This window comes from Scylla paramamosain, chromosome 30 (assembly GCF_035594125.1).
Source record: "Scylla paramamosain isolate STU-SP2022 chromosome 30, ASM3559412v1, whole genome shotgun sequence".
In the NCBI taxonomy this organism is placed as follows: domain Eukaryota; kingdom Metazoa; phylum Arthropoda; class Malacostraca; order Decapoda; family Portunidae; genus Scylla; species Scylla paramamosain.
The window spans coordinates 18,226,751-18,241,614 of NC_087180.1; the positions used below are offsets into that span (position 1 = coordinate 18,226,751).

General features: G+C 42.1%; 1 protein-coding gene across 1 annotated transcript in view; it reads right to left on the reverse strand.

Moving 5' to 3' along the window:
* Nucleotides 1-174: 174 nt before the first annotated feature.
* Nucleotides 175-14,864, reverse strand: part of LOC135115966 (carnitine O-palmitoyltransferase 1, liver isoform-like) — a 30,605-nt gene continuing 15,915 nt past the window's right edge. Inside the window, 17 exon segments of the mRNA XM_064033128.1 lie at nt 175-2,096; nt 2,969-3,088; nt 3,367-3,523; nt 3,681-3,779; nt 4,205-4,338; nt 4,866-5,019; nt 5,625-5,744; nt 6,274-6,353; nt 7,120-7,179; nt 7,181-7,213; nt 7,215-7,261; nt 8,767-8,951; nt 9,496-9,635; nt 10,227-10,323; nt 10,657-10,813; nt 11,265-11,405; nt 12,100-12,222. Of these exon segments, the coding sequence (XP_063889198.1) occupies nt 1,893-2,096; nt 2,969-3,088; nt 3,367-3,523; nt 3,681-3,779; nt 4,205-4,338; nt 4,866-5,019; nt 5,625-5,744; nt 6,274-6,353; nt 7,120-7,179; nt 7,181-7,213; nt 7,215-7,261; nt 8,767-8,951; nt 9,496-9,635; nt 10,227-10,323; nt 10,657-10,813; nt 11,265-11,405; nt 12,100-12,222 (2,051 nt within the window). The 3' untranslated portion in view covers nt 175-1,892.

Here is a 14,864-nt window from a genome sequence, read left to right on the forward strand (position 1 = left end):
GTTATTTATTTATATTAGTATCATTGTCATTTTTACATGGGGTGTTTACTACAAGGCAAAAACACCACACAGCATGATTAGGGAGACTAAATCACCAACCAGCTTGTACAATAAATAAATGGATCTCAAAATAACAATGTAAATGTGCAGTTTAAGGCTTAAAGAAACTCAAAGTGATGCCCTTTTGGATAGTTCATTTTAATAGTGTTTCATTTCAATCTACATTAGGTAGCCAGTTTACATAAACCATTAATTGCATTCTGGTACAACATGTTACATCCTCAAGACATGTTTAAGTGGTAAAGGCACCATCACACGTGGAGCATTTCTTTCATAAAGCTTGCCTCTTCAGCAAGTTCCTTAACACAGATTTGGTTGCTGAAATCCCCCTATTGAATGAAATGACAGTTCCACTTGTCATAATCTTCAACAAGTAATATTAGTGATTTCAGTGAAGATTTTGGCATGATGGTTCATCTTGCCAAATTTTCAATGAGTTAAGCATCTGGAACAAAGTGGTTAGGTATGTCAATGAATTCAATGACAGAGAGAATTTCCTTTGACAATGATTTCTTTGTAAAATCTGCAGAGAAGGAACCTGGTGCTTACAAGTGTCAGTTTTATAAAGGAGACGGCCCCTGTGTGATGCTTTCCTTAATGGTCTTGTGTGGCTGACTTCACAGGGATTCAGTCCAGTCCAGGCTGGCAGCAATACATGAATGGGATGCACAGTGTAAATGTACTGGTGGTGGAATGTCTGACCGATGGAGGTTCAGATAAAAGGACTCACACTTGTAGGTTATCACACAGTATTCCCTCTTCAACCACGGGGGTCACTATATTCAGTCACCCTGTGTTTCATGCAGTGAGAGAACGGTTAAGAGTTCAGTGCCTGATATAACTTCAGTTCTATAATAATAAGTTTTAAGTAAGCTGCTCTTCTAGGTCACTGTCTTCAGTCACCCTGTGTTTTGTGTGGTGAGAGTTTAGTGCCTGACATAATTTCAGTTCTATAACAATAAATTTTAAGTAAGCTGGTTTTGTGGTTTATAAAATCTTTACTCTTTATGAAGTAAAAATGCAAGACAGGTCTGTCTTAATATGCCATCATTAGTTCTTTACTCAGAGAGGCTCACCGGGAACTAGCACAGGCTTGGGACTCAAGACTGGATGCTGTTGATCACACACACACACACACACACACACACACACACACACACACACACACACACACACACACACACACACACACACACACACACACACACACATACATGGGCATCAGGATTCAAACTGACGTCATCCTGGTGTCACTTGTCTTCTGCAGTGTGTTACTTATAGTCACAGCATCAGTCTTACTAGGGGAGTAGCACTGCTGGAGTGGGCACACTTAATATTGTTCTTTTGTGCTGCTTCACAGTGCAGATTTAGATACTTGGTATATCACACTGCTGCTGGAAGTTGGTATTGTACTGAGTACAAATCTAACACACTTCAAGCTGCAGTTAAAATTCCATGGCTGAAGAGAGACGACTGCATTTGTCAAGCACAAATACACAAACTTATGAAAGACTCAATACACGCACACACACACGCACACACTGTGGAGTATTACCCTAATATATATCTTGTACACAATATTGAAGTTCCCTCTAATAAGATTTATATAGAACAACATGATTTAAAAGTTACTCAAGATAAAATTCATATAATCTCAAAGACTATAAATAACTTAAAAGAATAAAAACAGTATTGCTCTTCTTGCTTCAGTGAAAGAGAGGAAAACATTCTTTACACTTAATGAACACATCAATGCCATACATATACACACAGTTCACTGGAAAGTAATATGGAATAATCTGATAAAACCCGAACTAATCTAACAGTCTGCATTATGAGTCGAGCTGCGAGTTGTCAAATAGAAGCCTAATATCATCCATGCTCTTGAATATCAGGTCGGCAAACTTGCTCGAGTCGGTGGAGGGACAGGAACGCTTCGAGGAGACGTGGAAGAAGATGTTGTACTCAGTGGGCAGCATGTAGGACACTCCGTATCCCTCATCAGACACCGGCCCAAACCCTCCGCCGGGCGAACACTGTCAGGGGAGGATCAGGGTGTTGCTTTATTGCTGTGTGTGATGAAATGTGCTACGGGAATGTTTTCTGAGAGGGGAGTGCGGAGTGACGAGATGGGAGAGTGAAGGAGGCATATGGAGACTTACTTTAGTGGTGTGTTAAAATGTGCAATGGAAATGAGTTATCTGAGAGGGATATATGAAGTGAAGAGATGGGAGTGTAAGGGGGTCATATGGGTGATGAGATGGGAAGGTGAGAGGGGCATATGGGGTAGTGAGATGGTGAATATAAGAGGGCCATGTACAGTGACAAGAGATGATGAGAGGGGCATGTGGAGTAACAAGATGGGAGGATGAGAGCAATGAGAATATGTATGAAAGTTGAGGTATAGGCACTGAAAGAGGTGTTACTGAAAAGCAGCTCTGAGGACAGGGAGAGAACAAGCCAAGTCAGTATGGAAAGTGTTATGGAAACTAAAAACAGAAGCATTAAACAGTAAGCTATGCCTGTGGTTCTGTAGTATAGTTTGAGGGAGGTTTCAAGACACTTATCCTTCAATTTTTGACTACCGCTTTGGATCCTTTTCTGGGACTGGCATCTCAGTGGACTTTTTTTTTTTATTGGAATTTTGCCCTTGGCCAGTGTCTCTCATACATAAAAAAAAAAAAAAAAAAAAAGTTAGTGAGCTATGAGACTGTCCTTCCACCAGAGGATGACATGGCTAAGAGTGTGCATGACGTGTGAGTGTGTGTGTTTGTGTGTGTGTGGTGTCTTGTCTGGGCCTGGTAAATAGATAGATAGATATTTCAAATTCATATAAGAGAAAGACCTACATTTGAAGCATGAGAATATTATAGTACCACTGCTTCTGCTTATGTGCCTCCTGTCTTACCATTTTTCTGAATGGTTCTAGGTTGATGTCTGGAGTGTTGGCCTGGATCTGCTGCTGTGGCTGCTGCGAGGTAGAGAGAGTCCATGGGCGTCTCATCACAGACTCCAGGAACTGACTCTCCTGAGGAACACCAGAGGAATGTGAAGGTTAACTGTCATAATCCAAAACACAAATTTAGTCCTGTAGTTTCAATTTTTGGTTTGTTAAATGCATGAGAGAGAGAGAGAGAGAGAGAGAGAGAGAGAGAGAGAGAGAGAGAGAGAGAGAGAGAGAGAGAGAGAGAGAGAGAGAGAGAGAGAGAGAGAGAGAGAGAGAGAGAGAGAGAGAGAGAATTAAAAAAAAAAATGAAACACAAATTAGGAGAGCTATAATATGCAATGCACTTAATGACAGCTCACATAGCCTAAGCCCTTGGAGACGACAAAGAGAGCAAAGAGGTGGCGGTCGATGCCGAGTCCATTCATGGCATCCCGGTATAGCTTTTGGTGCCTGATGCCTGCCACCCTCAGCATCTGCAGCAGCTCCTCCTTGGACATCTTGCTGCTCACCATGGCCCTGCAAAAGTCAATGTGGTGTAACTTCCCTTAGTGTCTGTATGGTAAGTTCTCCAAGATAAGAATACCTATCAATGTGTACAGCCTTCCAGGAAATATTAATGTGATGTATCTTTCTTAGGGTACTATATGTGCAGTCTAACCTCCAAAACACATACCGGACAAAGGCTGATGATTCCTCGGTGCAGGATCGGACAGTCTCTGTTCGGCCATTCTGGTAGAGCCGTGTTGCTGACGCCTCATATGTCTGGCAGAACCTGAGGAGTGACGGAACACAGAGTGAAGATACGAGTACTGTTTGATTTGGGAAAGAGATGTCAGGGAATTGGTCCTCAAACAGGTTCAGTCTAATCTTCTGAGCTTCAGAAGATTAGACATATTCATGAATGGAGATGATAGGTGGAAACAGGTAGGTGTTCTCATACAAGGACTGCCATGTACAAGCCTCATGGTTTCTTGTAGCTTCCCTTATTTTCTTATGCTTTTATGGATTAATTCTCTGCAAGATGACAGCTGCAGTTCAGATGAGTTTAAAGACATATCCTTTGATTCTGGCTGACACTTTTGACCTTTCTTTTGGCTCTAATACCTCAGTAGGCCCCTTTTTTCTGCTCTTTTCATTGCCCTTGGCCAGTGCTCCTCTTACATAAAAAGAGAAAAAAAGGAGACAAGAGTTGCCCACCTGCCAGTGTGTCGGTAGTAGGCCAGCTGGAGGGAGATCTGAATGAAGGCATCTGGGCTGATTTTGGCTTTCTTAATCACTCCCTTCCCGAACTTTGTGTGTTCCCGGATGACGAGGTCCAAGTCGTCATTGTTCTGTAATTCAATGTAGGATCAAAACCTTCTCCTGTGTCAAGAACAACTACTACTGCAGTTGTTAGTTGTGTAGTAAAATATCTTGCAATTAATCTGACAGGAAATGGTAAATGTACAATTCACTGCTTTTTATAGTCTGAAATATTAATCTTTTCTTGGCTTTCTGGGGTATAAATGATAAGTTTTTCAGTACATATGTAACTTATATGTCATTTTCATGCACAAGGGAAGAGTAATAAGTTTGACAGTGATCCAAGTGTACTACCTATGCATTTTCTTCATGCACAAAGGAAGAAGACTGATGAGCAAAAACAATGATGAGTTTGACAGTAACCTAAATGTGTAACCTATGCATTTTGTTTTCTTTTCATGCGCAAGAGAAGAAGACTGAAGGGCAAAACCAAATTCACAAAGAAAAAAAGGCCCACTAATTCTCTCATAAAATATCTATCCCTTTTCAGTTCCACATCATTCAGCCATCCACAGAAGCTCCCACACATATAATTCGGTGACATTTTAGAGCAAACCTTTTGATTGAAGGCATATGCTTTGTTGATCTGCTTCTCCAGGGAGTCGGTGATGTCCCAGATGATTCTCCGAGGGTGTGTCACATTGCCAGGCTTGAAGGACTTGGGTGGAGGCATGACCTGTCCGCTGTCCAAGTATCTCCTCTCAATCACTCTGTTGAAAGTATTGAGAAGTCAGAAAATGCACAAAAGGATAAGGGGTTATACGTACAAGATGAAAAAAAGACTTTGCCTGAATAATATGAAGAAATATTGCTTCTTAAATTAAGTGCTGATGTTGGATATAGAGGTAAGTTATATTAATAAGTTAAAAAATGCACATAGGACAAGGAGTTATGAGTAAAAAGAGAAAAAAGCTTTGATGTCTAAACAGTATGAAGAAATCTACCTTCACAAATGAAGTACTGGAGGTGGTGTATATAAGTAATATAATTTTCATTACTCTCACCAACCATTACTAACACCAAATATTTTCATTCCATATTTGAATTAAAATGAGTTGGATATTAGAGTCATGTATGGTAGTAACACCCATCCTCATTACTTTCAATACCCATGGCAAAACCCAAACAATTTCATTCCAGACCTGACTTGAATGAACTGAATATATAGTGAAGGTCATTGTAAGTAACATCTACCCAGACACTTTCACTCCAGACTAAAATGCACAAAACTCACTCCACAGTCATTATACGTAACATCTACCCTCATTACTGAACCCAAACACCATCACTCCAGACAGGGAAGCAGCAGACTCACTCCATGGTCATTGCGTACTCCCAGACGTGGCCCATGACAGGAGCGTCGGCCATGGAGTGCTCCACATTGAGGCCACACTGACCATCCGGGAAGAAGAATACATTGACACTCTTATCACACCTGAGGAACAAGAACAATTAATCAGTAGGTCTTCTTGGCTATGTCTCCTGCTATCTCCTGGTGTCATCTCCCTTTTTATTCTAAGGGTACAACTTGAACCCATTCTCTGCTATTTGCCTTATTCTTCCCCAATCCTTGACCACTCTGAGATATCTTTTCTTGTTCTACAGCCACCTCTGAACAATGTACTGGCTAAAAATTCCGAAATCTATTCCTTTTTATCCTCCTGTCACTCGTAGGTGGTATACAGGCTACATACATTGTTTTTAATGCTAAGAATTGGAGTGTATTGCAGTAAAAGGGTTAGCATAGGTGAGTGGCATACTGCAGGTGGTTACTTCAGCTGGTTCTGACCTATGCTGAAAATCAGTTTACGACATGGCATAGGAATGGAACTCTGTTGTAACTTAAGGATCCCCTGTATCTATAACATACTGGGCCCTGTATAAATAAGTAGGCACAGTTATATAATCCCAGCACAACAATTACTCATGATGGTGATGAACTTAAAACCGATTGTGACACTCACCACAATGTGCGTCCGTCAGAGTGAAGGAGCATCTTGCCTTTCTCGGACAGATTCTCAGGAACTTTATCACACAAAACCACCTGGAAGAAAATGCAGGAATGGTAACACAAATCCAGTGGTGGTTGTGAGAAGGGCTTGGAATCTTAAGTAAAAGAAGGTGTACATGCAGAGTAAAGAAATGGTGCTGTACTGTGCATTTACACCTTCCTCCTATACAAATATGATGGTTATATAGGTGCATGCTGTGCTTTGCTGTGAAGCAAAGATTGGAAGTTAAGAATAAAGGCAAGATAGAATGTTGTGGTCCTCTCACTCAGCAAATATGTTCATGCTAAATTCCATGTTACATCTTGTGATCTATGGAGTAACAGTCTAGTGGAGAGCCACAAAACTACTTATGGTTTCTAATATAAGGGGATTAAGTGAGAGAGAGAGAGAGAGAGAGAGAGAGGAGAGAGAGAGAGAGAGAGAGAGAGAGAGAGAGAGAGAGAGAGAGAGAGAGAGAGAGAGAGAGAGAGAGAGAGAGAGAGAGAGAGAGAGAGAGAGAGAGAGAGAGAGAGAGAGAGAGAGAGAGACCTCCTTTGAAGACCACACAAATACACACACACACTCAAATCCTCTGAGCTTCTTGATAAAATCTAATCAAGCATCACAAGAAAAAAAAAAAAATTTCTACCTGGGATTAGTACAAAAAATATACACTTCAATTGAAAGAACACGAAGAAACACAACCATTACATGCCACAATAATTCCTCTAACTTTCTGAGTAGTGACTGTGTTGTGTCATGCAGGGACCACCACAGACCCACCTCACACAAGCAGTTAATCAAGAGCTAGGGACTAACCATGCAAACTGCCTTGTTGATAAGATCCATGTTGTCTTTGTTAATGCCTGACTTAAAGTTTTTCTCTCAGGATTCGTGCCCACTCCGTCCTGGGGGAGACCAGTGAGAGCGGCAACGCTGCGTTCGCTCTCACTCACACTCTCTGCCAATGGTGACAAAGATGGCCAAAGATGAGACGAGAGAGAGAGAGAGAGAGAGAGAGAGAGAGAGAGAGAGAGAGAGAGAGAGAGAGAGAGAGAGAGAGAGAGAGAGAGAGAGAGAGAGAGAGAGAGAGAGAGAGAGAGAGAGAGAGAGAGAGAGAGAGAGAGAGAGAGAGAGAGAGAGAGAGAGAGAGAGAGAGATGAGAGAGAGAGAGAGAGAGAGGTGGGTAAGAGAACATAGACTGAAGTAAGAGTAGTGGTATACTCGTATATATAGGTGTGCTTCGATTGCAGGGTTCCCATTATAACTCTACTCTCACTCACAACTCTCTGCCAATGATGACAAAGATGGCCAAAGATGAGACAATAGAGAAAGAGACAGATGTGGTGAGAAGACACTGACTGAAGCAATAGCAGAGGTGTATACAGGTGTGCTTGGATTACAGACTCCCATATACCCTTACTCACAGTCTCTGCCAATGATGACAACAGTTGGGGAGAGATGAGACAAGGAAGAGACAGAGGTGGTCAGGGAATGTATAAGCTGAAGCAGGAGTATATATATATGTAAGGGTGTGTACAGGTGTGCTAGGATTATAGGGTGCTCCATTCTATCCCCTGAGTTTAGATATTGGAGTTAGGAAAGATGGAAACTAGGTAGCTAAAGACTGGTGACAGGAAGAAGGTACAAGTTATGATGAAGGGAAGTTGGAGTTAAGAGATGAAGAGCTGTGAGGCAGGAATGAAGAAGGAAAAGGATGGATTTAATTGTAGAAAGAAGGATGGGGGCTAAGAGAAAGTTTATGTATGAGGGAAGTTGGAGTTGAAATACAAGGTAAGAGTTGGGAAGCAGAGATTAAGAGAAGGCAAGAGTTAAGAAGCAAGAGGATGGATTTAATTAATAGAGAGAAGGTTAGAGTTTGATAATAGAAAGAAGATTAGAGCTAAGAGGATGTATGAGTTATGACAACTAAGATTAAAGCTGCCAAGTAGGAAATGAGGGAAAGTTATAGAGCTATGAGGCAGGAGTTGGGCAGAAGTGACACCCAGCCACTCACTAATGAAAATGTACCTTTACAAGTATAAGTACATGACAATTTAGTGTTCCTGCAGCCACAGTTTCCTTGCCACCTTACTCACTCAACAAAATACAGATCCAACATAAAACAAAGAAGACATATTAAAAAAAAGGAGATGATAGCAAGATGAGTCCTGTAATAATAACAACAGAGAACCTCCCCATGCAGCTCATTAGAAGTGTTATTTTGTGTTAATTAAAATACATCATAATTCTCCAGTTGTAGTAAGATTTTGGAGAAATATATATATTTTTTTTGAGAACCTGACACCCAATTATTTGTTTAGAATTCTGAATCAGGTGAAGAAATACACTGCATAGTAATACACATCTAAAAATAAAATCCTAAGTGGTATATTTTACATCAACAAAGGAAAAAATGCATCACTAATTAATAGAAGGGGGAAACAAAACAAAGAGACCCAGAACCTTTGTGTTTGTTAGCATCATCAATAATATCCTGGAAGAACTTCTCCAGCACAGTGACAGACAGCAGCTGGTTCTTGTCATCATAGATACCCAGCTGGTAGAAGAGACCCTGGCGCCACACCACAATGTGACGCGACTCCCGGGAATCAAAGTGAAGAAGCTCATCAATCTCTTCACCAGGAACTCTGCAAGAAACAACCTCATTAGATTGCTGCTTTGTCACATGGGCCTGTTATTTATATTCACATCAGTATTAAAGTGAAGAAGCTTGTTAATCTCTTCTCCAGGAACACTAAAGTTAGTCTCCACATTAGTCTGTTACTCAGTCATATCAATCCCAAGTCACCACACAGTAGAGAAAAGGCTGACCATGGCACTGAGAGGATTAGGACAGTGAGGTGGAGTGGTGTGTGGTCAATGCACTGCACAGTGGAGAAGATGCTGACAATGGGATTGAGAGGGTTAGGACAATGAGGTGGAGTGGTGTGAGGTCAGCTCACTGCACATTGGAGAAGAGGCTGACCATGGCATTGAGAGGGTTAGGACAGTGAGGTGGAGTGGTGTGCAGTCAGCTCACTGCACAGTGGAGAAGAAACTGACCATGGCATTGAGAGGATTAGGACAGTGAGGTGGAGTGGTGTGTGGTTAACTCACCACACAGTGGAGAGGAGGCTGACCATAGCACTGAGAGGGTTAGGACAGAGGTGGAGTGGTGTGAGATCAACTCACCGCACAGTGGAGAAGAGGCGCTCATACTGGGCCATGCAAATAGGGATGGTGTTCCTCAGTAACAGCGGCTGCAGCTCCTCGCGGTCGATCTGTCGCTTGATGCTCAGGATGGAGTGCACCACGTTAGCTGCTCTTGATACCTGCAGTGAGGGGATCAACATTCATATCCCACCTTTGTACTAATGATCTAATGTGGATAGGAAATGGTCTCATCATGAAGGGCCTTACTGTGGAATTTGTACCCAGCTGTGCTCCATCTAAGTTCATGTGGTGTAGTAGGTTGGTTCCATGAAAAGATTGCTTTCCATCAGAGGGCTGACTTGGCTACGAGTGTGAATGAAGTGTGTTTGCGAGTTTCTATTTGGACTGACATAGTGACTAACTGATTTAAGGCACAGAAAAGACAAGATGAAGATTTATTTCTATAGGGACAAACTGATTTATGGTCTCACAAGAAAGGAAAAGATAAAGATTACGTCCTCTGGGGACTGACTGACTGAATGATTCAAGATCCAACACAACTATGAGAAAAGATGAAAATTTGTTTCTCTGGGGACAAACTAACTGATTTAAAGTCTCACAAGAAAAGAAATGACAAACATTACTTCCTCTGGGGACTGACAAACTGATTAAGATTCAACAACACAACTATGAGGAAAGGTAAGCATGTGTTTCTTCAGCTGCAGAAGGTCCCAGCCAGCCTGACCTGCAGATGGGAGGTGGCCACTGACCTGCCTGGAGGTTGGGGTCCAGATGTAGTGATCCAGGGCATAGTAGTTTGAGTTGATCACTAGAGGACATCGGGACATCAAGTAAACATATTTCTCCCTGTGGAAAACAAGGTAAATATAAAAAGCTGATTGACAAACCATGTGTGAAAATGACAATTGCCAATTATGGAAACTTTCTTGACTGTTTCTTCTAAAATAATGACTTGCTACTGTAAGGTCAAGCATGCTCAAGGAAGTACGGAAAAAAAGAAAGGAAGGAAGTAAGGAAAGAAGGAATTGAGGAAGGAAGGAAGGAAGGAAGGAAGGAAGGAAGGAAGGAAGGAAGGAAGGCACACATCCACAAAGAGGGAGAAGACACACACAAAATGAAAGAACAGACATGCACAAGGTAGGAAGGAAGAAAAATGAAAACACACACACACAAACTCACCACCAGTCCGAGACATAGTTGGGTGCCCACCACGACTTGAGGTAGAGGAGGCGCTGCAGACGAGGCCCAATGCTGCACTCAAAGTCCTGTGCCTGCTTGCTGTAATCCTTGAACTCTTCCTCTGAGCACAGCGGCTTCAGGCTATCCAGCAGCTTGCCTGGTGAAATGTTACCGAGTGTGATCATCAAGTACTGATGTTTTGCTCTCTCACCATGACTTTTTCCCAAGGCCATAGAGGTGATTTGCTGTGTTCTCAAGAGTGTTTCTCCTGTTAGTATTGTAGAAGTCTCATTAATCTATCACTAGAACTTTAAAGACACCCTCAAAAATCTGTGTGATTTCAGCTAGAGCCTTTTGAATGTAGTAAAGGTGCAATGTGGAATTGTTTCAAAATATGGGCCAAAACCTTCAAAATCTTCCTTACTCACATAGTAAAGTAGGGAGTATAACTCATGTCCTTTATGAACTAGAACCTCTTGCTACCTGAGATGGCCAGGCAAACACTGTGCTAGGCAAAATTACTCACTACATTTACCTCCTTTATAAATTAAAACCTCTTGCTACCTCAGACAGCTGGGCAAACTTTGTGCATGAGGGGATTCACTCACTGAGGGTCTCATCGATGGCAGGGACAGGCATGCGGGGGAGGGAGCGCTGGCAGGAGTACAGGGAAGGCTGGTACCCAGACACAAACTTGACTGTCAGTCCCCAGAGCTTGTTCTTCCAAGACACTTCCCTCACGTTCTCGTCTGTGGATGTAGAAACGAGTTAAAGTTGAAATATACTAATAGTAAAGTAAGTAAATACAAGTCTTTTAGGAGGGAGGTTTCATGACACTTATCTCCCAATTTTGGATGATCTTTCTGACCTTTCTTTAGAGACTGGCATCTCAGTGGGCCTTCCTTTTTTGTTCTTTTATTGTCCTTGGCCAGTGGCCTTCTTACATAAGAAAATTCAGAATACAAGATCACAGTTTGATATTTAACAACCGAGTTTAACTATCAGTACACTTGGAGAGGCAAAGTTGTGCAAAGATAAGATGTCACATTCTATCAAAAGTTTCAGACGAGAGGAGTATTAGAAACCTGCCAGCCCTGCCACACCAATGGTTCCTTCTTCCCAATATAAAGCTGCTAATTAGTCTACATATCAATTTCTATTCAATCTAGAGACATGGTATTTACTTGACTTTATCACTATAATAAAATAGTTAGGGATTCAGTGTCTAATAAATTAATATAGCCAATTTTTACTATTATTACTAATCATTATTTTCCTTTTTCTTTTTTGCCAGCCTGGTATATAGAAAGGGATACATTTCTTTTGCTTACTAGGCTCCATCAAGTGTGCACAATGAAATATGTAGAGATTCAGTGGCTGGGGACATTACTGACTCAAATGGCACTGACCACCAACAGAAGGACAAACACAGCTGGCACTCACACATCCAGCCGCGGTAGGCCAGCAGGATCCTGAGGAGGTATTGCCGCACCTTCATCAGGATCACGAAGAACACGAAGGAGAGGCCCACCGATCCCACCAAATTGGCCAGCCATTTTGGAGTTCCTGGTGAAAAAGAGAGGGCAATGAGTGTATGTGTTTTGTTCATGTTTATCTTTTGTCTTGATGGTTCTTGTGATATATTATTTATTTATTTATTTTGAAAGGATAAGGGAGTGATTTTTTTGTTTTTCTGTCAGTAACATGTAATAAAAATGCTGATTGATGAGTAAATAATAATAATACTGTTGAAGAAGGTGAACTTGCTCCATCACTTTGTAGTTTCAGTTTACTTATAAATGAAAGGTAGTGACACACACACACACACACACACACACACACACACACACACACACACACACACACGGAAAAGAAAAAGAAAAGATCAAGAAAAAATACATAATGAAATAAAAAAAATAAAGCAAAACAAAAAATAAGTAAATAAATAATGAAGATAATAAAATATGTCGATAATATAAATAAATAAGAAATAAAAACAAACAAACAAGTAAAACAGAATAAACATATGAATAAATAATTAATAATAACAAGAAACCTCCCTCATTGTCCAAACATACGAATAATAATGTAATAAATCTTCCCTCTAAAGTTCAAATGTTCAAGGAATATTTCTCACTGGACACAGAAGGTACAGCAAGAGAGAGAGAGAGAGAGAGAGAGAGAGAGAGAGAGAGAGAGAGAGAGAGAGAGAGAGAGAGAGAAGGCTGAGGTCACGGCAACGCCAGATGTGGGTTGGAAGCATTACTGTCTCGCGTGTGTGTGTGTGTGTGTGTGTGTGTGTCCTTAACTGAACAATGACCGCATTCCTTTACACCATCTTATCTAAACTCCTTTAAACTGCAGTGCAAGTTAATTTAATTTTTAAGGGTGTTTTTATTTCTTAAGAGGCAATCTGATAAGTATTCTACAATCAAGTGGATAAAGGACGCACGAGAAGCCAGCTACAGGCGGGTTTACACGGAGCAATTTTTTCTCCCGGCTAGCCCCAGCCACCCGGAGTTGCCGGCAGGTTTCTGCCGTACGCATTGACACTGTCAAGAGCAGCCGCTGGTCCGCTGCATCAGAACACAATCAAGAGGGAGTCCTCCTTCGAGGATCAGTCTGGCTGCTGTGACAATGATTTTGCTGTGCTTTAAGAACAAGCATAAGAAACGGTCGTGGACTCGTTCCTGGCTAGCGAGAAGGAATACAAGTATAAGTAAGAGTCAGCAGCAGCAGCAGCAGCAGCAGCAGCAGCAGCAGCATCCAGACTAGAGTGGTTCCGCAGTTCGGGCGGCAATTCAGCCGCTCCGGGCTGCATTTCGCTCCCTACTGCACATTCCCGGCTAAAACCTACCGCGAATTGTCGCGTGTAAACCCGCGTTAATTACTCCATGCCCTTTTAACTGTAGAGAAAGTTATTTATTTGAGTCTTAAAGGATGTTTTCATGTGTTTTCATTATACTAGAGATAGTCTAATAAGTACTCTACAATCAGTCATGAGGAGCCAACTAATCTCTGTACGTGGCCTTCCACAAATAGTCGTGACAATAAAACATTTTAAATACAACCGAAATGCAGTAAGCCCGGGAGATAACAGTGCCGTAGTAAACAAGACGTAAATTGGTGGAGAGATAAGATAAAGAAAGAAAGAAAGAAGAAGAAGAAGAAGAAAAAAAAAGATTACACACACACACACACACACACACACACACACACACACACACGAGATCTGATATCAAAGCCTCATTCTCATGTAAACATAGAACAGTGTAATTCTATACGACTATCATCTGATTGTGGTATATATCGTACATGGGAAGAATTATAACTGTGGTGACCGTTAATTTTATTCCCTTGTGCATGTGATGAGAATGGGAGCGAGCGAATGAGTGAGTACATTCTACCTATACTGGACGTTATTGTATTCTCTTATGCTTGTGAGGATGGAAGCAAGTGAGTGAGTGTGTGAAATCTACCTATACTGAAAGTTACTGTATTCCCATGTGCTTGTGACGAGGCTGGGAGCGCATGAGTGAGAGGGGGAAGAGCGTATCGAGAGGTGAGTGACCCAGGGACAAAGTGCGCCACTGATCTCATCTCACTAATGTCAAGTGCAGCTGGACTGAACCATGAGCGTACTGTGGTACTACACGCTACGTCACGGCTGCCAGAGTTCACCAGGCGACGTACAGACCCTAGCTAAGCCTGACAAACCCTGAGCCCCGCCTGCTGGCTTCCTGTAAACACGTCACGCGGGCCAGAAAGTTCACCATGCGAAGGGGACCCTGACAAACACTGACAAACCCTGAGCTCCGAGTGGCAACTTCCTATAAACATATCACGCGAGCCTGAAGTTCTTCGGGCGGCGCAGACCTTGACGAACCCTGAGTCCTGCTTGGTAGCTTCCTATAAACACGTCACGCGAGGCAAAAGTTCACCAGACTGACGAACCTTGAGGCCCGCGTTGGTAGGAACTCTAAAAGCCACGTCACGCCACAACGCGCGAACCAAACTCCTCTACGCGACACACAGCTAGACAAACAAACCCTTCCTGTAGCCAAACACGTCACGCTTGGTATCTACTCAAGCTCCCAAGCCATGCCACGGGTGCCAGCGTCCTCTAGAGATCACAAAGCCAAACATGACTTGAACCTCACGTGGTAGATACTCAAACTACAACAAGCCACGCAAGCCTATGTCCCTCC